General features: G+C 48.6%; 1 protein-coding gene across 2 annotated transcripts in view; it reads left to right on the top strand.

Moving 5' to 3' along the window:
- LOC138661660 (sperm acrosome membrane-associated protein 4-like) overlaps positions 1-15,853 on the top strand; it is a 64,498-nt gene extending 48,645 nt beyond the window's left edge. For both annotated transcript variants that reach the window (XM_069746498.1, XM_069746497.1), the window contains exon 3: positions 15,462-15,853. In XM_069746498.1, coding sequence (XP_069602599.1) covers positions 15,462-15,664 — 203 coding nt within the window. In that variant the 3' untranslated portion in view covers positions 15,665-15,853. The remainder of the gene's footprint in view (positions 1-15,461) is intronic.
- Positions 15,854-22,680: the final 6,827 nt, after the last annotated feature.

Here is a 22,680-nt window from a genome sequence, read left to right as displayed (position 1 = left end):
AAGCTGATCAGTCTTAGAACGCCTGATCCAAAATACAATACCTCCTGCCCAAAAGTCAACATCTTCCGCTAACAGACCACCCACCTTATTTTTATTTGGGGACACCAGCTCCCCCAGGCGCAAAGCGCCAAAGAACGCTAAAGAGAAGGCTAACCTAAACAATACAACCTCAAACTGCGAACTACAAATACCGCCCAAAGCCTCCCCAAGCCGTTCCAGCATACCAAAAGAAATCGGCCTACGCTTATCAAAAGACACATTGCCCTTCCGAAAACCCTTCAAAGCCTGCCTTATCAAAAAATCTTTTGTCAGATCAGCTGAACCTTGCAACCGAAAACCAAAGGCCAGACCCGCAACAACTTTGTTTAACCTCGAAACGGACCATCCCCATTCGGCCGCCTTACCCATCAAAGCCAGCAGAGCCATAATCTTATCGCCGTCGGATTCCACTGGGCCGCATTGGACCAACCAACCTTCCCACATCTCCCACGCCGCTGCATAATCCGACCATGTCCTGCTCGACAGTGAGGCCTGTATCAAGCGACCTCCCCTTCCGCAACAATCTGCCACAGATGCGAAGGACATCCCGCTCCTGTAGGTTCCGAATCTGGCGCCAGTTCCCGGAATCGGTCCCACTGAAAACGAGATAAAGCATCAGCTATATTGTTTTGGACACCTGGTACATGCACCGCCGAAATCCACGAATTCAATTCCAAACACCTCAACACCAATTCCCTAACCAACCTAATCACGGGAGGAGAAGAGGAAGATAAACTGTTGATAACTGACACGACACTCAAGTTATCACAATGGAATCGTACCCGACGATCCTTAAAATTCTCGCCCCAAATAAACGCTGCCACTACAATTGGGAACAACTCCAACAATGCCAAATTTTTGGTTAGCCCGTTTTGCCGCCATTCTTCCGGCCACACTCCAACACTCCATTTGCCTGCACAGTAGGCGCCATAACCGGCTCCCCCTGCTGCGTCCGTATAAATTTCACAATCAAAGGCGTTCAAATCCTCCTGCTGAATCAATGATCTGCCATTATAATTTTCCAAGAAACGCTGCCAAACCAACAGATCGTCCTTGTGCTCCCGGCTCAAACGTATGAAATGATGAGCTGCACGGACTCCCGCCGTAGCTCTGGACAACCTTCGGCAAAAAATCCGGCCCATAGGCATGATCCGGCACGCAAAATTTAAGCGCCCTAGCAACGACTGTAACTCCTTCAACGTCACTTTCCTCAATTTTCCGATTCTGGACACCTCCTGCTTCAGCAACAACAATTTGTCGTCGGGCAACCTGCATTCCATCTTTCTAGAATCGATAAGAATCCCGAGAAAACTTAAGACCGTACAGGGACCCTCTGTTTTCTCCTGCGCCAAAGGGACCCCGAAATGCCCGGACACCCATTCCATGGTGGCCAATAAATTACCGCAAACCGCAGAGTCCGGGGGGCCCACAAACATGAAGTCATCCAAATAATGAATGACCGAAGCAACATCAGAAACGTCTCTAACAACCCATTCCAAAAAAGTACTGAAAGTTTCAAACAACGAGCAAGAAATGGAACAGCCCATCGGCAAACACCTGTCTAAATAAAATTCTCCATTCCAAAAACAACCTAGTAACGGAATGCTCTCCGGATGTACCGGCAGAAGCCGAAAGGCAGACTCGATGTCTGTCTTCGCCATCAAGGCCCCCGCTCCGTACATACGAACCCATTGCACTGCCGCATCGAACGACGTGTATACAACCGAGCATAATTCCTCCGCAATGCCATCGTTAACAGAACAACCTTTTGGGTACGATAGGTGCTGGATTAAACGAAACTTATTTGGCTCCTTCTTGGGCACCACCCCCAATGGAGAAACGATCACCCCTTCCATAGGCAGCGAACTAAACGGGCCCGCCATTCTTCCTAACTCCACCTCTTTTGCTAACTTACTCGAAACAACATCCGCATGTAAACTTGCTGACCTCAGATTTTTTGTAGAAAAGGGGACCGTATGATTCGGGTGAGGAATCCTAAAACCTTCAGCAAAACCGTCCCTAATCACCACCGCCTTCAACCGGTCCGGATATCTACTTAGATAAGGGGCCATCTTTTGAAGCCTCACCGGCGTCACCCCCATGACCGCTACCCCCTGCTGGCTTGCCCCTTGCTTTTCTGAAACATTTTGAAGCCCCGTGTGAAGCTCCGCTACAATGGGAACACACGTGCTTAAACCTGCAGGTATTGCCATACTTGCACTGGCCGTCATTGAACTGCCAGCACGTTCCCGTTTTTTCCTTCGCCCCTTGATACCCCTGTCCTCCTCCTCCCCCTTGTCCTGATTGCTGACTACTACTCCCCGCGCCCCCTTGAAAGGACTGCCCGTACCTCACAGGGGCCATCACCTTCAGCCACAATCCAATGTCCTTATGCTCCCATTTTATCTCAGGCCTAACCGCCTTCCGCTGCCTGAATTGTTCATCGTAACGCTGCCAAGCCTGGCCCCCATACGTACGATGTGCCTCACCAATAGAATCAAAGTAACAGAAAAGACCCGAGCAATTTTCCGGGAATTTTTCTCCTATCACACTGGCCAAGATAGCAAAAGCCTGTTGCCAATTAACAAACGTTTGCGGAATCAGGCGCCAACGCCTTTTTTCCTCCTCTTCCTTTTTGCTATCATCTTTTTTCCCTTTGTCCAGATTAAATTTTTCCAAAGGGAGGAGGGAGAAAATCTCGACAAATTCATCCTTCCAGATCTTCTCCTTCACCTCCTTCTTTAAATGGGCACCGAGGGGACCCTCAAAGCACACAAAGACCTCCCCTTTTGCCCAATCATCCAACTTTATCTCATCCTTCTTACCCGTCTCCGTTTGAACCGACACTGACACCCCAGCTGCCTGGGCCGACGCGGCCGCCCCAGACCTCACTAATTCACCGGAGCCCCCTCCCCCGGCTGTACTAACAGGATCCACCAACCAAGCCCCAGCAGGTGACCCTCCCATATTACTTGCTGGCCCCGCGTCCAATCGCCTCAAAATATGCGACATACCTGCCAAAAGCTCTCTAACGCCAGGAAGCCCAGAACCAGCGTCCCCTACCCCCTCCACTAACCCCACCGTACCCGGCACCGAAATAGGAATAGACATGTACTCACGAGGCTGCGCAGGTGCTGTGTCCCCACCAGCCGTGTCTCCGGAATCCCGCTGTTCGCCATCTTCTGGATGTTCGCTCTCAGATCCGGGGTCGTCGCTGCCGCTGAATTGCCCCAGGCCCGCGCCCCTGGCCTCCACGTCACCAGGGGGGACCGAGACTGGCGATACACTCCTGTCGCTGGACCTCCTGGCGGATCTTGACCTGACGGCTGTTTGCAATCCACCTCGGCCTCCTGGCCTACTTGCCCGACCGGCACCTGCCCCACGACCAACGCGTCCCGGGCCCAGCTGAACCACCGATGCCAGCCTGCCCGTCGCCCTACTCTGTCGTCTCGTGCCGCTGCCCGGCCCACCTAGGGGAGGTGAGCCCGCCGCTGTCACCGCTGCTCCATAGCTCCCCCTCACTGCTGCCGTCGCTGGACTCCTGGCTCCTCCTGTTGTCGCCGCCGCTGACTGTGCTGTAAGTCTGCTGTTCCTGGCGCCGCTGGGGGGCGCCGCACTTCCCCTCGATCCCGGACTAGGCCGCACTACCTGTGCGGCCCTCACCGCTGACGTCGCTGTGCTCCCTTCTCCTCCTGACTCTGCCGCCGCTGCCCGCGCTGTGCTCCGGCTGCTTCTGGCACCGCTAGAGGGCGCCGCACCGCCGCTCGCTCCCGGACTAGGCCGCACTTCCGTTGCGGCCCTGGCTTCCGCTGCGGCCCTGGCATCGGGCCGTGCCTGGCTGGTCGCCGCTCCACGTCGCCGCCTCGCGCCGGCAGAGCCGCCGGGTGGATTCCTGCCGGAGGGGGGGACGGGCAGGATGGTCGCGCCGCGTCCCGCAGCCCCCGCAGGGTCCCCGGAGGGGCTCCGCGGCCTGCGCCTGCCGCGCGGTGACATGTCGGGGGACAATCTTTCTGGGGGCCGGGTTCTCCTGGTCCTGCTGCCCCGGCTCCCGCAGTCGCCCAGCAGCCTGGTGAGCTGCTCTTCCAGCCATCCATCGCTCCTGGACCTGGATTCCCTGCGCAGCTGCTCCACGAGGCTGTCTATGGAGGCCATGGTGAGTAGCTGCACACTTCTTCTCTCCTGATGATTCACCTCACAAGTGATCCTTCCCGCACTTCTCCAGCCCCTGCCTCCTTTCCCCACTAGGTCCACCCCTTATTCAAAAATTTCCACCAATCACCTATAAGATCCCTTTTTTTATTCAAAACTCTAAAACTCCCTTCTTGGCAACGCAGTCATGTGGGGGCTTTCATCCAGCTGCGCCCATTACAGCCCCCCTTCTGTCTATTAGTTCCAGGGGACTCTCAGCCTCCTGCTTGCAGAGCTGACTGGATCTCCTATGATCTAACAGTTCCAGCTCACTCCCTACACACAGGAATAACATGAGCGCTGGATCTGAAGAAGGAAGTGCTGTCTGTGCTCTTTAATCCATGTACACAGTGGTGAAGTAGGTAAACGTATAGTAATAAACCATATTTGTCCTTCTGTGGGGAGTCTGGCTGTGTCTGATAACTGGCTCTCCACCCTTCCACAGAACTGTAAGATCTTATGTAAGCTGCTTACTAAGTGTGGACCTCCGAAATGTTTATAGAAGTAGTTCCATTTGTTCTGGCTCCACTTTTTCAATACAAAGAGGTGATGTTGCATCTACTGATGCCTTCAGAGGTGCAGACAGGGTTGATAGATGTTGTACTCCAGTCATATCCTAATGAACAGGACCGGTGTATGATGCATGCCAATCATGGAGATATCAATGCATGTGACTGATATTGCTTATCTCATGAAATGAAAGTGAGTAAAGCCAGAATAATGCTTTAACAAGTGGGTCAACTGGGAGTAAAACATATTGAGGTACTGTATATGTAATATATCTGTACACTTTTATAGTGCAAATATTTGTGGTCATTTTTCTTTTTTAAATAAAAAAAAAAAAAATGGGGGGGGGGGCATTGACTGGCAGCCTAAAATATGGTGCTTGTCAGTATGGTCTAGATCAGGGTTTCCCAACTACAGTCCTAAAGGGCCACCAACAGATCATGCTTTCAGGATTTCCTGAGCATTGCTGCCTAGGGGATGGAATTATCTCCTGGGCAATACTTATTAAAAAAAATAAAAAAATCTGATGACTTTTGGCGACTGGAGTTAGGGGTGGGGTTTGGAAAGGCTGATCTAGATCATTGATCCCAAATGCATGGTGTGGAGACACAGGGGTCAGAAGGTGCTCTAATCTGCTGGCTCAAGACGACATGGACCAGGGAGAATCCCACTGAATGCCTGCTCTTACATGGGCATAATACTACTCAGACAACACAGGGTGAAAGTAAAACAGTGAGGCAGTACTTTATTGAACCACAAAACTGGCAAATAACATGTAGAAAAGTCCCAGCAAAATATCAGACCTGGTGCAAAATTAGTCTGACCCTTCCGCTGACTCCCTGGGATAAAATTCAGCTGTGACTTCCAGGGCCAACCACCCCCACCTGTGGAACTCAAAGAAGAGGTAACGACAACCTTAGGAAGCTGACAGTCCATTGAGGTACAAAGCCAGGTGACAGGAGGGTCACAACCTGACTTCCCTCAAACACATGCATGGGTTCAGTGATGGTTAATGTATTAGATCTGTGTTCATTCAGCCAGGGTCCCCTAAGCTGGAATTCTGTAGAACAATGTTTCTCAACTCCAGTCCTCAAGATCCACCAATAGGTCAAGCTTTCAGGATTTCCTTAGTATTGCACAGGTGGTTTCCTCACCTGCTCAAGCATTAATTCCATCACCTATGCAATACTAAGGAAATCCAGAAAACTTGACCTGTTGGTGGGTCTCGGATTGTAGTTGAGAAACACTGCTGTAGAAAGTCAAAATGGTGTCCTTCATGATGGGGCCAAGATGTTCTGGCAACTGTCTTGTAGGGCATTCCTGGCTTTTTTTTTTTTTTTTTTTTTCTCCTCTTGCTAGAGGCATATTTCCTTTATATATTTCACAACGCTTGTCTTTCAAGCCATCATCCAGACATCAAGGAGGTGTGATCAGATTAACTTGTGGTGGTGTGAGTATTTAGTCAACTTGCATAGTTCTTACTCCTGTTTTTCAAGCCACAGGATGGTCAACCATCATATTTTCTAGGACGTCCCTCCTGACAGCACCCTGGAGGACATCCTCATCCTCATCATCCTCATCATCCTCCTCCTCCTCCTCCTCCTCCTCCTCCTCCTCCTTGCTGGGACAGGAAACATGAGAGTTTAAAGGTCCAGTCCCACCCCCAATTCCTCAGTGTTTTTGCTGTCCCTGCATGGAGGGACACACGAGAAGAGCTGCGCAAGCTTACCGGGCTCAAGGCGATCGTGCGGCTTGCCAATAACCTTCCCCCCTGTCAAGAGGCTCAGGGTCGAAACTTTCCAGGGGTAGGGGTAAGTCCCTCTACCCCAAATGCCTGGAGCAGGACGAGGCTCCGGGATAGAGCCGTTCCTCCCAGTGGCAGGCTCAGGAAGCGGTGCCGCAAGGATGAAAATCCTGGTGTGAAGAGCATTTTGCAGTCAGTGGGGGGGGGCGCTGTCCTGCGATGCTACATCCAGCATGGCACGCAGAGCTTCCAAGCAGCGGCTTCAGGAGTCTCAGTGGAGCCGCATCACTTCCGGTAACGTCACTTCTGGTGACGTGTTGAAAGCGGGGTAGAGCGAGTGCTCCAGCGGTAAAACGCACAGCAGCGTGGTCGCTCATGATGGCTTCCAGCGTTGTGCTGGGGTGCTTCTGGCTCCAGCTTCGGATCGCATCTATGGAAGGAGACATGATCGAGGACGGAGGGGTAAGTGCGCCTGGCGCAGTCCACCCTCACCTCAGATAAAGATCCCAGCACGCCTTCTAGCCTATTACTCCCTATCTGATGTTATTTAGGATAAGGGAACCCCCACTTCTCCCCCGGTCACAACTAAAAAATCCGGCAAAGTCTTGGTGAAGTCTAACAGATGTCCTGTATGCCACGTAAAACTTCCAGACTCCCATGGCAAGACTCTGTGCATCTTGTTCATCAAGGGTCATGAAAGATGAGCAGTCATCGCTGCTTTCAGAGATGAGATCCCTAATTCGGGAGGAGTTTCAGGCCTCTATGTCCAGCCTCACAGCCACATTCGTCCAGCCCCATCTCAGGCCGCAAGCGAGCCAGGCGGGAGAGAGACCAAAGGGAGCCAGAGTATAATTCTGATGAAGGTTCCTTCTTCTTTCAGAAGAAGGGGGGGAGCTCCCAGCAGAAAACCAGGACCAGGATCGAAAGTAGCTTTTCCAGTCAGAAGAGATGGACGAGCTTGTCCAGGCAGTGGGAAGTACCATGCAGATCGAGGAGACCTCCAAGCCACAGTCCAGACAGGACTTGATGTTCGGGGGACTTATGTCGTGAAATCAGACACTTTTCCCTATAAGTGAACATATTAAGGCTATGATTCTAGAGGAGTAAAAGGATGCTGAGCGCCGGCTGGTGCTATCTCGTGACCCCGAGGAAGTCAAGTTATGGGAGGAAATGCCTAAAATTGATGTTCCTATAGCAAAGGTCACCAAAAAGACTGCCATACCTTTTGAGGACTCTTCTAACTTGTGTGACCCTATGGATAGAAAAGCTGACATTCTCCTAAAGAGTGCCTGGGAAGATTCTGCGACCCTAATTAGGACAAACATAACAGCCACTTCCGTGGCCAGATCTATGTACCTATGGATGGGTCAGTTGGAAGAACATTTGTCCAATAAGACCCCTAGATCCGACATTCTGAGTTCCCTTCCTATTATGAAGTTGGCCATGACATTCCTATCTGATGACGGCTGAGTCGGTTAGATTTTCAGCCAGAACAGTTCCCTATTTAATGCTGCTAGGAGGGCTGTATGGTTAGGCTACTTTCACACTAGCGTCGGAATCTGCCCGTCGCAATGTGTCGGGCCGAGATTCCGACGCTAGCGTTTGATGCGCCGCACAATGGGTGCAGCGGATGCATTTCTCCGGCGCATCCGCTGCCCCATTGTGGGGGCGGAGTTCCGGCCGTGCATGTGCGGTCAGAAAAAGCGGTCCGTCGGCAGCAAAAAACGTTAAATTTAACGGTTTTTGCTCCCGGCGGTCCGCCACAACACGGCGCAACGTCACACGACAGTTGCTACGTGTGGCAATGCGTCACTAATGTTAATCTATGGGGCAAAAACGCATCCTGCAAAAAACTTTGCAGGATGCGTTTTTTTGCCATAAACGACGCATTGCGACATATTGCAAAAAACGCCAGTGTGCAAGTAGCCTTAAGGTCCTGGTCAGGAGATAATGCCTCTAAGACCAAGCTCTGCTCCATACCATTCTCAGGGCAAAGTGTATTTGGACCAGCATTAGATAGTATCCTTGAATCGGCCTCTGACAAAAAGAAGGGGTTCCCTGAGGACAAACCTAAACGGCCCCAGCCTTTTCGGAGAGTATTCTTCTCCAGAAAGCAGAATGATTTCAGAGGGCAGAGTTATGTCCATCAGAGGGTCCTACAGGGGCTCCCGTAGCCAGGGTAATGAGAGCAGAGGTTTCTTCTTTAACTCGACCTCCAAAACCAGGACACAATGACGCCACTTGCATTGGGGGAAGGCTACATCACTTTGCAGGAAATTTGGGCCCAATAACTCAGAATCGGTGGGTTCGCAGAACTGTATCGGAGGGATACAGCATAGAGCTTCACGCCCCTCATCCAGAAAGTTACATCTCTCCTACCATAGTCTCGGCAGATTCGGCCATACTGATAGACTTGCAGGACATGCTCAGTGCGGCAGTCATAATTCCCATTCCTCCATCAGAAATAGGAAGGGGGCACTATTCATCCCTATTAGCCATCACAAAGCCGTCCGGTGAAACCCACACTATTATAAATCTAAATCCTTTGAATGCATGGGTCAGATACAAAAGGTGCTGAATGGAATCTATCGGCAGTTCATCTCATAGATCAGGACGCTGTAATGTGCACTCTCAACCTGAAGAGTGCCTATCAGGTCCCGGTGCAAACCTCCTCACAGAATCTAAGGTTTGCGGTAGCACTGCCAACCTGGACCTGCCACTACCAGTTTCAAGGCCTCCCCTTCGGGCTGTCTTCGGCACCCCATACCTTCACAAAGCTGGTGTCAGAGGTGGTGGTCTTCCTGAGAATCCAGGGTATCATAATAATTCCATACCTGGACGACTTTCTCCTCATGGCAAAATCAGTAGAAGCTTTGACGGATCACAGGATCCGGACAATATCGGTTCTGGAACATCTAGGCTGGGTCATAAACTGGCAGAAATCCGACCTGTTAACAGAACACAGAAAAATCTTCCTGGGAGTGTGTCTAGACTCCAGACGCAGAATATCCCACTTACCAGAGGACAAGCAGGAGAAAATTCGAGTCCGAGTCAGGTACTTCCTGGAACATCAAATTTCCATAAGGATTGCTATGAATGTACTAGGCCTAATGACGGCATGTATACCATGTGTTAGATGGGCAAAGTCACACTCAAGACCACTGTAAAAGTCCTTACTGAGAGCTGGAAGAGCTGGGAAAAATGTGGACAACTCCTTTTATCAAGCAGAGACTGAGGTTTATTCTGAGATTCGCAGCAGGACAGCACATGGATAGTCGGTGAAATAAAGCATGTGAGCACGAACAGAAGTCCAGACAAAGTATCGCTGGGATATCTGGCCATAGCCTCTCCATGGTGTGGCACGGTGGCAGAATGGCGATGGAATGGCCATATTGTGGCACGGCAGCAGGTTGGCGATGTAATGGCCCTGAACAACAGTAACAGGGGCTTTTAATACGTGATACAGACAAAGACAAAATGCACATTGCGGCAAAAAGGGTGTTTACATAACATCATACTGCAGAGAAAAACACATTCACATTCACGGACAAAACCATGGTTAAATGTAATGACTGAGGATCTTTACACCAAACTCCATTAGAACTCGTAAATCTCCATGTTCCTCTTGTAACTGTCATTGTTCACTTAATACACTTATTTACCATATGTTTACCCTTTTTCTATTTTCTCATTGCCCTGCAGCTGATCCAATTAACCTGTGTATGTCCACTATACCTGCTAAAGGCCATGATCTCATCTTGTCTCCAATCGGTCTATGATCTTCAGAAGTACATCTTAGAATTAGTTGGTCTAACTTTGCACAAGATGGCTGCTAAAGCCAACATGGCTGTTCAATATGTTATGACTGAGCATTCTCTTACAACTGCTGCAGAGACAGATTCTGTCCATTTGGGATCGCCACTAATCTTCCCTAGACACTCCCTTGAGGCTATCAGGACCAGTACGGAGGTCTCTCCACTAGTGGACACACAGAGAACCTAAAGGTGGGCGTATTATGGTCCACCTCCCCCCTACGTAGTGGTCACTACAGACGCCAGCGCATGGGGCTAGGGAGCGCATCTACAAGGCAGAATCCTCCAGGGCAGGTGGCCAGTAAACATCAGAGACAGATCTTCCAACTTCAAAGAACTATATGCCGTTTGGGAGGCCTTAAGATGAAATCGGCTCATGTTCTCAAATTGTCATGTCAGAATATTTTCTGACAATGTGACAACTGTCTCATTCTTGAAACATCAGGGAGGCCTGAGACATCAACCACTGCAGGACCTAGCAGAAACAATGTTCAGCAGGGCAGAAGATACAGTTCTATCCATAATGGCAATCCACCTGGAAGGCTCTCAGAACATATCAGACGGTGAGTGTGCCCAACAGAGTGGGAGCTGAACCGGGATATCTTCCAGAAATTGTCATCATTGGGGAATCCCCAATATTGACTTATTTGCAAACAGAAGAAACTCGAAGCACTTAAAATTCTTCTCTGAACCCCTTGGATCTTCCAGACGGGATAGATGCCATGAGCCAAAGGTGGGTGGAACCAGAGGTGTATCTATAGGGTTTCTGGCACCCGGGGCAAGAATTCATTTTGGCTCCAACCCCCCCCCCCCCCACCAAGGACACATGCGATTTTTCACACTTGGTCATGTACCGACGAGCTCCTCTCTCTAATGCTCTCAATGTTCAGTGAAAAACTGAAAGAGGCAGAAGAGAAGCTCGTTGTCACAGGACCACAAGTATGAAAGTCACATATGAGTTAAGTGTCCATGTGACGACTACTGGAACCTGCAGAGCTGAATCCTGGCATCGCAGGCTTCTGATTTCTCACAACACATGCACTGCACACTTTTAGGATTCTCCCTGGCTGGTGGACAGTCATGTCAGCACAAGTATGTGATTTGTATACTTCTGACCACATTCTGACTAGACGTGCCCGGCCTCACTCAGTTCATTTTCAGTGACTGAGGCCACACATGTCTAGTCAGCACGTGACCGCATGTATGTAAATCGCCAGCACGAGAGAATCCTGACAGCGTGCAGTGCGCACTGTGAGAAGTCAGCAGTCACAAAGAATGACTGCAGACTCATTCCATACCTGGACATCCCCTTTAATGCTCCTAACATAAATAAAAACATGAGAATTAGTTAGTATCACACATAACATTTACATCCAGGTACCTTATAGATGTCGTCTCTGGAGCCGTTCTTCCTTTCTTCATCTTTTCCAGATCCCATGATGAGTTTTCTCATCTACAGCTGTCTCTGCAGACTTCCCTCTTCTCCGCACTTTTGCAGAAAATATCCACATGATGCCCTTAAAGATACAAGTGTCATTATAATGCTCCTGAATAAAAAAAAAAATGCCCCTCACTATATTGTCTGCATAAAATATGACCCCCACACTGTCCCTCTTATGGTACATGCTCTTTTCACGGACCTCTCCTTTCCATACCGGCCCCCTCTTCACACTGTCCTCTCATACTGTGTCCCCCTATAGGGTCCAGTATTTATAGTGTACTCTCATCAAACTCCCCCCTCCTTGGTATATTGTCCCCCCCCCCCCCATGCCACGCATGCACACATCCCATCATCCTCACTCCCTGTACTCTGTCCACGTACGCTTTTCACATTGCTACTCATACTGTCTACATGCCCCCCCATTCCCCTGTACTGTTTCCTCATACATGCCCCATCTCCCCCTTTGCTCTTCATTCTGTGTCCTCAGATCTCCCCCACACAATAAATAACCCCATCCCCATGACAAATCTCCCCCCACACATTCAATCCCCCCCCCCCCATCTCCACTCATATTAAAGCTCCCCATCCAACAATAATAAATCCCCACCCCTACACCTTCGGTGTCTTCAGCTCCACTTGCCACCGATCAGCGTCTATGACTCTGCTCTGCAGCGCGGGTGAGTGACATCAGCAGCGTGATCACATGACCTGATCACACTGCTGGCGTCGCTCTGACCCGGCAGTCAGAGCTTCAGTTGTACTCGCATCTCAGATGCAGTACAATTGAACGCTGGGAGCCGGTGCGCTACAGCTGACTCCCAGTCCGGGGGGGCAGCAGAAAGCAGCCGCCAGGGGAGACGCTGCGGACTGCTGCATTAGGTGGCCCGGCTGCGCCCCGAAGCCCTTCCCCCGGCTGCCCTCCCCTCCCCCTAGATACGCCACTGGGTGGAACCTCTCTCATATGAGTTTCCACCCCTGGCACTGATTCCAGCTGCTACAGAGGACCAAGCAAAGGTCATTTTGATTGCTCTGGTCTGGCCAAGAAGAGGCTGGATCCCTCTACTAGGGGCCTTAGCGATTGGGTTGTCAATCGACCTGCCTGTTCGGGAGGATGTCATTCACTAGGGTCCGATTTACTGTCCGAACCCAGGAAAGCTCCTTCTTTCAGCTTGGATCCTGAAAGGGACATCTTGAAGGCTAAAGACTTATCAGATCAGGTCATAGCCACTATCCAGGCTAGTAGAAAACCTCAGCAATTTACCTAAAAATTTGGTAACGATTCTGTCTGGAGGGTGGCAGGTCTGACGTTGTGACAGGCTCTCCGGACATTCCTAGTATCTTAAACTTCCTTCAGGAAGGGTTCAACAAGGGTCTTAGACCCAGCACCTTAAAGGTACAAGATTCAGGATTAAGCTCTTTCTTTGACTATCCTTCAGCATCTCACCCATGGATAGTAAGGTTCATTTGGGCTACCCAGAGGATGCGTCCCACCATTAGGCAGTTGTCTCCATCTTGGGACCTTAACTTAGTCCTCAGGTCCTTGTGTAAGGGTTCTTACGCTCTGGGTGATATGCCTATATCAACTCGCTCACGAAAAACTGTTTCTAGTGGCGATTACCACGGCCAATAGGGTTGGGGAGATACAGGTCTGGTACATAGGGCCTGGATCTCCAGATCAGGGATGATGGCTTATTCCTGAAACTAGACCCCGCATTCATACCAAAGGTAGGCTCTGCTAATAATAGAGATCAGGAGATGGTGCTTCCTTACTTGTGGAACAACCCTTCCAACGCGAAGGAGAAAGCCCTCCATTCACTGGATGTCAGACAGGCGGTCATAGATTATCTAGAGGCCACAAGTACTTGGCGGGTAGACCAAATCCTCTTTATTCTTTTTGGGGGAAATAACAGGGGTAAAAGGCCTCAATTGCACGTTGGATCACGACCGTAATCTCAGATGCTTATCAGTCTGAGGGGATTTCCCCTCCAGTAGGTCTAAGTGCCCACTCTACACACGGTTTCTGCTTCCTGGGCTGAGCGGGCAGGAGCATCATTAGAACAGATTTGTAGGGCAGCAACATGGGCCAGTGCTGACACCTTCTGTAAACATTGCAAACTTGATGTTATATCTGGCCAGCAGACCGCTTTTGGGAGAAAGGTCCTCCAAGCGGTAATCCCACCCTAAGGAGGTGTTTTGGTGCTCTCCAGGGTGCTATCAGGAGGGACATCCTGTAAAATAGGCATTAGACCTACCGGTAATTGTTTCCAGGAGTCAATCCTGACAGCACTGGTAGTTCCCCCTGTCTTGTTTATATGTAATATGATCCTGTCATTAAAGTGTTTGCATTTTCCATGAGATGGTTCTTGTTACAACACTGAGGAATTGGGGGTGGGACCGGTCCTTTAAACTCTCATGTGTTTCTTGTCCTGGCAAGGAGGAGGAGGACGTCCTCCAGGGTGCTGTCAGGATGGACTCCTGGAAAAATAATTACCGGTAGGTCTAATGCCTATTATTTCAAAAACCTGACCGTCGCATCCAAACATAGACTAAGTGTGAACAGGTGCTGAACCTGAAGTTGCCAACTCATATATAGTTAAGTAAATAAAGCAGCACACTGCAGCGCTAAAACATGCAAACATGAAACACGAAAATTGAACTGCATTACTACCCTAAAAATTTTATGTGTACCTGGTAGCCCTAACCCTAGCTATTTCTGTTTATAGTGGGTTTTTTGCTTGATTTTGATGATTGGTAGCTGTCGCACACTTCTCATCATGCGTTTAAAAAAACGTAAACGCGTCAAAACGCCGCATATTTTTCACCACATGCAAAAACGCATGCATCTAAAAAAACGCAGCGTTTACATGCGTTTTTTCACCATGCGTCTTTTTTTTTTAACGCATGCGTTTTAAAACGCAAGTGTGAAACCAGCCTGAGAGAGAGAATTTTAGTCTAAGAGGTTTCACAGGTACCCATTCAGATGGAGACGTTTATTCTCAGCGAGGAAAGGCAAGTTTAGGACCTGGTATAAGAGAGATGCCCTAATGTGGCTACCAGGTACACATAAAATTGGCCATTTTTATGCGCTAAACGCTCTCATTTTTCGTATTTCTAGTGCAGTAATGCAGTTCAATTTTCGTGTTTCATGTTTGCATGTTTTAGCGCTGCAGTGTGCTGCCTTATTTACTTAATGCCTATTATCAAACATCCATTGTTTAATGACCCTTCATCTGTCTTGCAAAGATGGCAGACAATAAGCTTAGGAGCTGATATAAGAGGCAAACAGTCATTCAAGCATATCACAACATTTAAGACTCGTATGACAAGTCTTATGGTTCTTAACCAGCTGAAAATAGAAGTCTGGATAACGTTGTCATTACACATGGCTATGGGGACATGCTACATGGTGGGAATGTATGACTTTGGCTAGAAGGTTAAAATTACTATAACTTCTTACTAGTGAAAGTACCTGGAGGTTGGAAAGTTCCTCAAGCCCTAGACACTAGCAGTCACCTGGTTAGCTAACCATTTGTTCAGTGACATTCGCTCAAGAACCCAAAAAAAAGCAAAGTAGCTGTCCAACGTGCCACTTTTCAGGTGACATTCCTCTTCAGCTGCAAAGACTGACCTGGACGTTTCAATTCTTAAGGTCACAACTAACTCCTTGCCACTTGAGACAACTGGGATTCTTTACTGTTTTACTTTAACGCTGTCCTCTTATTTCTTGCAGGTTACGTCGGCTTGAAGAAGAAAGGATGCATTAACTTAACAGACTGCATGAGCGAGTCGTCTGTCACCTATCTGGGCTTAACTGTGACTACAACACGTAGCTGTTGTATTACCAACCTATGTAATACAGCCGCTGTCCCTAAAGTTTCAGCGATAACTGGAATTGCTGCCATTCTTGCTCTGGTACTTGCTAAAGTTTTCTAAGCCTGTACCTGTAGGATCTGTGTGTGTTTTTGTTTTTGTTTCCATTGCACTAATGAGTCTTTGTTCCATATACTGGTATTACTACTAATCAATGTAACTTGTATCTCCCCTCTCCCCACAAAATGTAACTTATCTGGCAATTTGCTCTGTCTTCCAAATTTTCAATAAAGTTTTTTTTTTTTTATGTAACATTCCAGTGTTTTCTGTCTGGGGGGAGGGGGCAGAAAGTTCAGGGTTTTTCCTTTTAATGAACTGTTACACCTGATCACTGGTTGTGTGGTCCAGATGTTACTGACTCATCCAAGCTTGAAAAGTGACTTCTTCATTCAGTCTCTGCCTGAATGTGCCTACTAACCAATACTGCTAAACAACCATCTGACCCTGAGTATTCTGATAGTTGGGTTTCCACATCTTGAACCACCAACTATCGTACATTTATGACCAACAATCTTGACTCTTAGGGCAGAGACACTGCTATATTTCTCATGGTTAGGGCCATGGGGTACTCGGTACCGGTTCTGTTCTTAAAGGGTGGTCACAGCGGCAATGACCCTGTACATGGCCCTGAGCATCCAATAAAAGAGTATTTTAAATGGGAATAAAGTTTGTTTGTGATGCCACCTGTTAGCCGACTCTGCTTAAAGGAGTCCGCTGGGGCCGATGGTGATGCAGCAGAGTTGGTACAGCTCTCCACAGGTAGAGCTAAACCGCAGGGCAGCTGTAGTGTTAAAGGTGAAGATGGTGCTTGTGGTAGTTGTAGTAGCTCTGGTGCAGGGTGGATGGCGCAGTCAATAAATGTGAGGACCCAGCGTGGTGCAGTTTCCAAAGCTTTACTCACAGTTCTTGGTTGCCCCAGCCGTGGTGCTGTGTCCTCCAGGTTTGTGGTCCAGCCAGCTCTCAAGCGATTTGGGTTCACTTTCCTGAACCCACTTTCTTATGTTCCTTTCTCTGGCCATCTTTCTGCGCTGGCTTTGCCTCTCCTGCCCTGCACCTGCCAGTGTCCCAAGCCAGCGGCCACAGATCCTGCCGGGTGGTGAGTGCCAAGTCCTCACTGAATCCTATGGACAAGGATAATGGTGTGCACTCTGGTCAAGGACATGGAGGTGCTGATAAAACAGACCGTGTGGTCAAGTCAATAGTAGAAGAAAAATTACCGCACACTCGAAACTGGTATGATGCAAAAAGGTATATGCAGCGCCCCAGACTCCTGGTCGTTGCAGTTATGTCGCTCTGCCGCTAAGGGGAGTGATATGTCTGATTGCACTAAAGGAGTTCACCTGACCAGGTATCAGTCACACATTACACTTCACACTCCGGGCACCAGGGGGAGCAAAAAACACTATGTATTAGGCCACTCCTCACACTTTGGTAAAACTGGGTGTTTGATAGGAAGGGTTAGAGAACGCAGCCTGGGAGAGCTCCAGGGAGGACCTGTTAGGGGTGGGTTCCTGGCAGGTACCTAGCAGAAAGGACAGAACGTACGGAGCTGCGCCTGCACTACCTTGCAATGGCATCCTAAGGAAGGACACGAAGTGAAGGATATTGTGGAGAAGTGAGAAACAAAATCGCAGCACAAGGAGATATCCAGTAGGAGTCGTGCCCCGAGAACGGCAACATCCTACTGAGGCGCGTAGCCGGTGGCCGGAACGCCGAAGTAACAGACTCCAAGCATTACTTCAAACAGCGGCAGGACAGTTGATTTTAGGTTGGCTGTCTACCTTACATCACCTAAGCAGACATAGGGGGGCAAAGTTGGAGAGGGGCGTCTCTAGGGTCCCAGAATAGCTCCGAGCCTTCCCCTCATACGGGTGCGTCCTATCCAGACAATAACTTGGGACTGAGAGAAAGAGAACAGATAAGAAAGTTGTGAGGACTATCCCAAATGCTCAGCAGGGAAGAACTACAACACACAGGCACTAGTTGGTAGGCACTGATTTCCACCTGCAAAGGGAACTCTGGATGTGCCTTCGGACCGGCCGGACCCAGCCAGCCCTGTTAGCAGTGCTCTGGATTGCGGATCCTGAAGTCTTCAGTAAAAGGTAAAGAGACTGCAATCTTGTGTCCTCGTTATTAACTGCGCCTCACATCATCGCCACCTACACTACTGGGAAGCCCTGGGGATACACTTCACCTGTGGGAAGGTATAACATCTAGCTGCATTCCATCACCCCAGCGGACCCCCCAAGCAGCGTCGGTCACCCTGACCGAAGACCACAGGTGGCGTCACAAACCCTTGACAAACTACCATCACCCCTTTCATTGGACGCCCCTTAGTAGGGTCACGGACCGGGTCCAGCCACTGTGACAACCCCAGCACCGAGACAGAGAGGACCGGTACCGAGTCACCCGCGGCCCTGTGTCTGGGGGCACTCCATATATGCCAGATTTATTCAAAAAAACAAGTCAACATTTAGAATTGCCGCTGTGATAATTCGTAGATAGAAACCCAACGTTTTGACCTTCCTGGGTCTTATTCATGGGGTTACTTAACTCTTTTGATACACAAACATAGGAGTGGCAGTGATAGAAGGCAAGACAATGGTCCCTTTAAGGCATAACCTTATAGTAAGTCCAGTAATTGCTCCTGTGGTATAGGTAAAAGGATCCTGTTTAGGGTGGGCCGCAGCATGTGGAGCTGTCCTGCGTGCTTGTCCGGGAGTCAGCGGCGCATCCCGCGCCCAGCTGCGCTGTCCTGGATTGCGGTAATTTTTCTTCTACTCACTGAATCCTATACTGCTGCCTTTTCAGTGAATGTGTGCAGATGTGATTGTGCCTCTAGCAAAAGCTATAGCCTCCAGTTAGCTAGCTGAGTTCATAGTTTCTCCACTAGTTTGAGGGCCGGTCCCTCCGCCTGACGATGGTCAGTGTGGATACGAGCCCCACAGGTGGACTTCTCACTACCCGTGCCTCTAGGACCCCCTTCCTTCAGTTCTTTGTCATTTCACTTTTCTTCCACTTCCTCTCTCTGGGAGTGCCTTTCTGTCTTTCAGTCTTTCTTTGTCTGCCAGGAGGTGCAGACCCCCCACATCTGCTCAGCTCCATCTTGCTCTCGCACGCGCTCTCGTCCCTGACAAGCTCCTCTACCTACCCCCACCTACTCCTCCTAACTCCCTTTCCTATCCAGCCTGGCCTTGACTGAATTGTCTGTGTTGGATGTGGGTGTAGGGCTCTGTGCCGTGCCCCTCCTTACCTGAGAGCGAAGTCCCACATCTCTGGGTGAGGTGCAGTACTCTGTGGCGACTGGATCCTCAGGGGCACCACAACAGTATGATGTATTTCTATGCAGCTGTCGAGGTCGGAGAACTGATTACCCGTATGAGCTTTACGATGTGATTCTTGCATGAGAAAAGCAGCAGTCTGTCTCTGACCTTAGGCTGGTTTCACTCTTCCAACATTCGTGAACAGAGTATGGACCTTGAGGACAGGCACTAAAAGAAAAAAAAAAAAAAGCGAAAGCAATCCTGTCACGGCAACTCAGTGGAAGAACTTTAGGCTCACAAGAAGAGGACGATAGCAACTTTGGAGCATCTTGGTTAGATCCTAAATCTGAAGATATCAGATTTAGAGCCAGACACCAGGAAGATTTTCTTGGGTGTCCTGCTGAATTCAAAGCTAAGAACATCCTTCTTACCAGAGGAAAAACAGAAGTCCTTGAAGGTCAAGGTCCAGCTGTTCCTAAACAGTCACAGTTTGATCAGGACGGCAATGAAGATCCTAGGGTTACTCACATTCTGCATTCCTTGCGTTCAGTGGGCCCAGTTCCATTCCAGGAGTCAACAGAGGGCTATCCTAACCTCCTGGGACAGACGCCAGGTTACGCTCGACAGAAGAATCTGCTTAAACCTGACAAAATCGCTCATCACTAAGGAGGACAGCATGTGAAGATCATGTCAGACAATATGACAACAGTGTCCTTTCTGCGCCATCAGGTAGCCCAAGACATTGACCACTCCAAGATTTGTCCTCAGTTATCTTCACCTGGGCAGAAAAAACAGTCCGATCAATCTCAGATGTTCATCTGGAAGGAGCCCAGAACAATGTAGCAGATATCTGAGCAGATGGGAAATCTGACCTACAGAATGCGAGTTGAACAAGGATGTATTTCAGCAGTTTTGCCACCTTTGGTGGACTCACCAGATAGATCTGTTTGCAACAGGTAAAAATGCAATGGTTATCAGATTCTACTCCCTGAACTCCGCAGACCATCCGGAAGGGATCAACGTATTAAGCCAGAAGTGGAAGTGGAGCCTGTCATACGCCTTTACTCCAGTAGCGCTCATTCCAAGAGTGCTCAGGTAGATTCAGGGGGAATGGGAGAATGTATTTCTAATTGCTCCTTTCTGGCGAAGAAGAAGTTGGTTCCCTCTGCTAAAGACCATGGCTCTGGAAGATCCTATGTTGCTTCCTCGGAGAAAAGACTTAATTCATCAGGGTCCAGTCTTTCACCACAACATGGAGAGACTCCATCTGTTAACTTGGATCCTGAAAGGAATATCTTAAAGGCCTGGGGTCTATCTGACCAAGTCATATATATGATCCAGGCCAGTAGGAAGCCGTTCACATCGGTAATGTATAATAAAATTTGGAAGAGGTTTTGTATGGAGTGTTGCAGTTCCAATATTGACTTAGGTATATTGATTTTGGATTTTCTTTAAGCAGGCTTTAACACTTATTCAGATGTCGGCCATGAGCATCTTCCTCGATCATCCCTTGGCATCTCACCCGTGGGTGTCTAGATTTATTAAAGCAGTGCAGAAGTTGAGACCTACAATAAGGCAATTTGTGCCTTATTAAACTTAGTGGTATTTAAACTTAGTTCTTAACGTCTTTTGTAAGACCCCTTACATGCCTGTAAAACACATAAGCATATCCAGACTTGGCTTCAAAACAGCATTCTTAGTGGCCATTACCTCCGCTAAAAGGGTAGGGGAGATCCAGGCCATGTCCATCCGGGATCCATATCTCCAGATTCTGGATGACTGGATAGTCCTTAAATTAGACCCGAATTTTCTGACTAAGGTAGTGTCTGTCCAGAACCTAAACCAGGAGATAGTGCTACTCTCTTTTTGTGAACATCCGGCAAATCAGAAGGAATCCCTCTTCCATACTCTGGATGTTAGGAAGGCAGTCATAAAGTACTTGTAGGCCACGTGCAGTTGGAGGCAGGATTCCAATCTGTTTGTTCAGTATGAGGGCAAGAATAGGGGGAAGAAAGCTTCCAAGCCCACTATAGGAAAGTGGATCATCTCAACAATTTCCTTGGTGCATAGTTCAGAAGGGATTTCCCCTCCAGAAAAACTGAAGGTGCATTCGAATAGAGCAGTCTCCATCTCCTCGGCTGAGAGGGTCGGGGCATTAGTCGAGCAGAACTGTAGGGCCCCAAACCTTGGCCAAAGTGAACACGTCATATAAATATTAGTGATGAGCGAACATGCTCGCCACTACTCGTTACTCGCCCGAGCACCGAAGAATTATTCGGCGGTAACTGGTGTCTCCACCCAGCATTTTTGGCGGACTTTAGAGACCCAATCACACTGCAGGGACTGTCTGCCAGGCCATGAAACGCCACAGCCATCTCTATTGTGGTCGTGCAGTGATTGGCTTGGCCACACAGCATCATCCCGAGTATAAGAGACCTGGCGCCGCCCTGCTCGCCGTATTCAGCTCCAGATTCAGCGAGAGTAGGGAGAGCTGCTGCCGAGATAGGGTCAGAATCGTGGTTTTTATAATTAGTGTAGGTCTGCAACTGTTAAATCCACAACTCCTGAGAAACCAACAGTTCTTTTTAAGGCTAATTCGTGGGTCCCGATATTGCAGCGCTAGGTAGGCAGGGCACAGCATATCCACATCAGTGCAAGGCCTGCAGGCACTGTATGTGCGAATATTGCTCCCACTGCATCCCTCCCAAAGCTCCATAACTGTCTGCTGCTGCTGCAGCTTCTTTACTATATAGCTAGTTGCATTTTTTTTCCCCAAAAATTCACCCCCCTCCCCCCCCACCCAAAAAAAAAAAAAAATTATCCAGTCTGTTCTGTCAGACTGAGGCCTGTTTAAAAATCATAGTTTGGCAGGCATATGCAGCATAGTTGTGTGTGCTAGCCTTGTGCCACTGTGTTTTTTATGTGTTTTTTGTGTTTTAAATTCACCAAAAAAAGGCCTCATATATCTGCGTGCTCCAAGTTTGGGCATTTTAGGCGGTTTTGCCACTGTTTTTCCTGTCTGTTACTCTAATTGTATACAGCACTATTTTGCGTTCTAAAAAAACAGGCCACATATTTGGCAGTGTGGTATTTCCATGACAGGCCTCATATATCTGCGTGCTCAAAGTTTGGGCATTGTAGGCCGGTTTACCACTTTTTTCCTGTCTGTTAGTCAACTTATACACAGCACTATCTTGCATTAAACTAAAAATTCAGGCCACATATTTGGCAGTGTGCTATTTCCGTGACAGGCCTCATATACAGTATAGACCAAAAGTTTGGAAACACCTTCTCATTTAAAGATTTTTCTGTATTTTCATGACTGTGAAAATTGTAAATTCACACTGAAGGCATCAAAACTATGAATTAACACATGTGGAATTATATACTTAACAAAAAGTGTGAAACAACTGAAAATATGTCTTATATTCTAGGATCTTCAAAGTAGCCACCTTGGCATTCTCTTGATGAGCTTCAAGAGGTAGTTACCGGAAATGGTTTTCACTTCACAGGTGTGCCCTGTCAGGTTTAATAAGTGGGATTTCTTGCCTTATAAATGGGGTTGGGACCATCAGTTGTGTTGAGCAGAAGTCTGGTGGATACACAGCTGATAGTCCTACTGAATAGACTGTTAGAATTTGCATTATGGCAAGAAAAAAGCAGCTAAGTAAAGAAAAACAAGTGGCCATCATTACTTTAAGAAATGAAGGTCAGTCAGTCCGAAAAATTGGGAAAACTTTGAAAGTGTCCCCAAGTGCAGTGGCAAAAACCATCAAGCACAACAAAGAAACTGGCTCACATGAGGACTGCCCCAGG

Source organism: Ranitomeya imitator, chromosome 2 (assembly GCF_032444005.1).
Source record: "Ranitomeya imitator isolate aRanImi1 chromosome 2, aRanImi1.pri, whole genome shotgun sequence".
Classification (NCBI taxonomy): Eukaryota; Metazoa; Chordata; class Amphibia; order Anura; family Dendrobatidae; genus Ranitomeya; species Ranitomeya imitator.
Note: the sequence above shows the minus strand (reverse complement) of the source record. Positions and strands in the feature narration are given on the sequence as shown.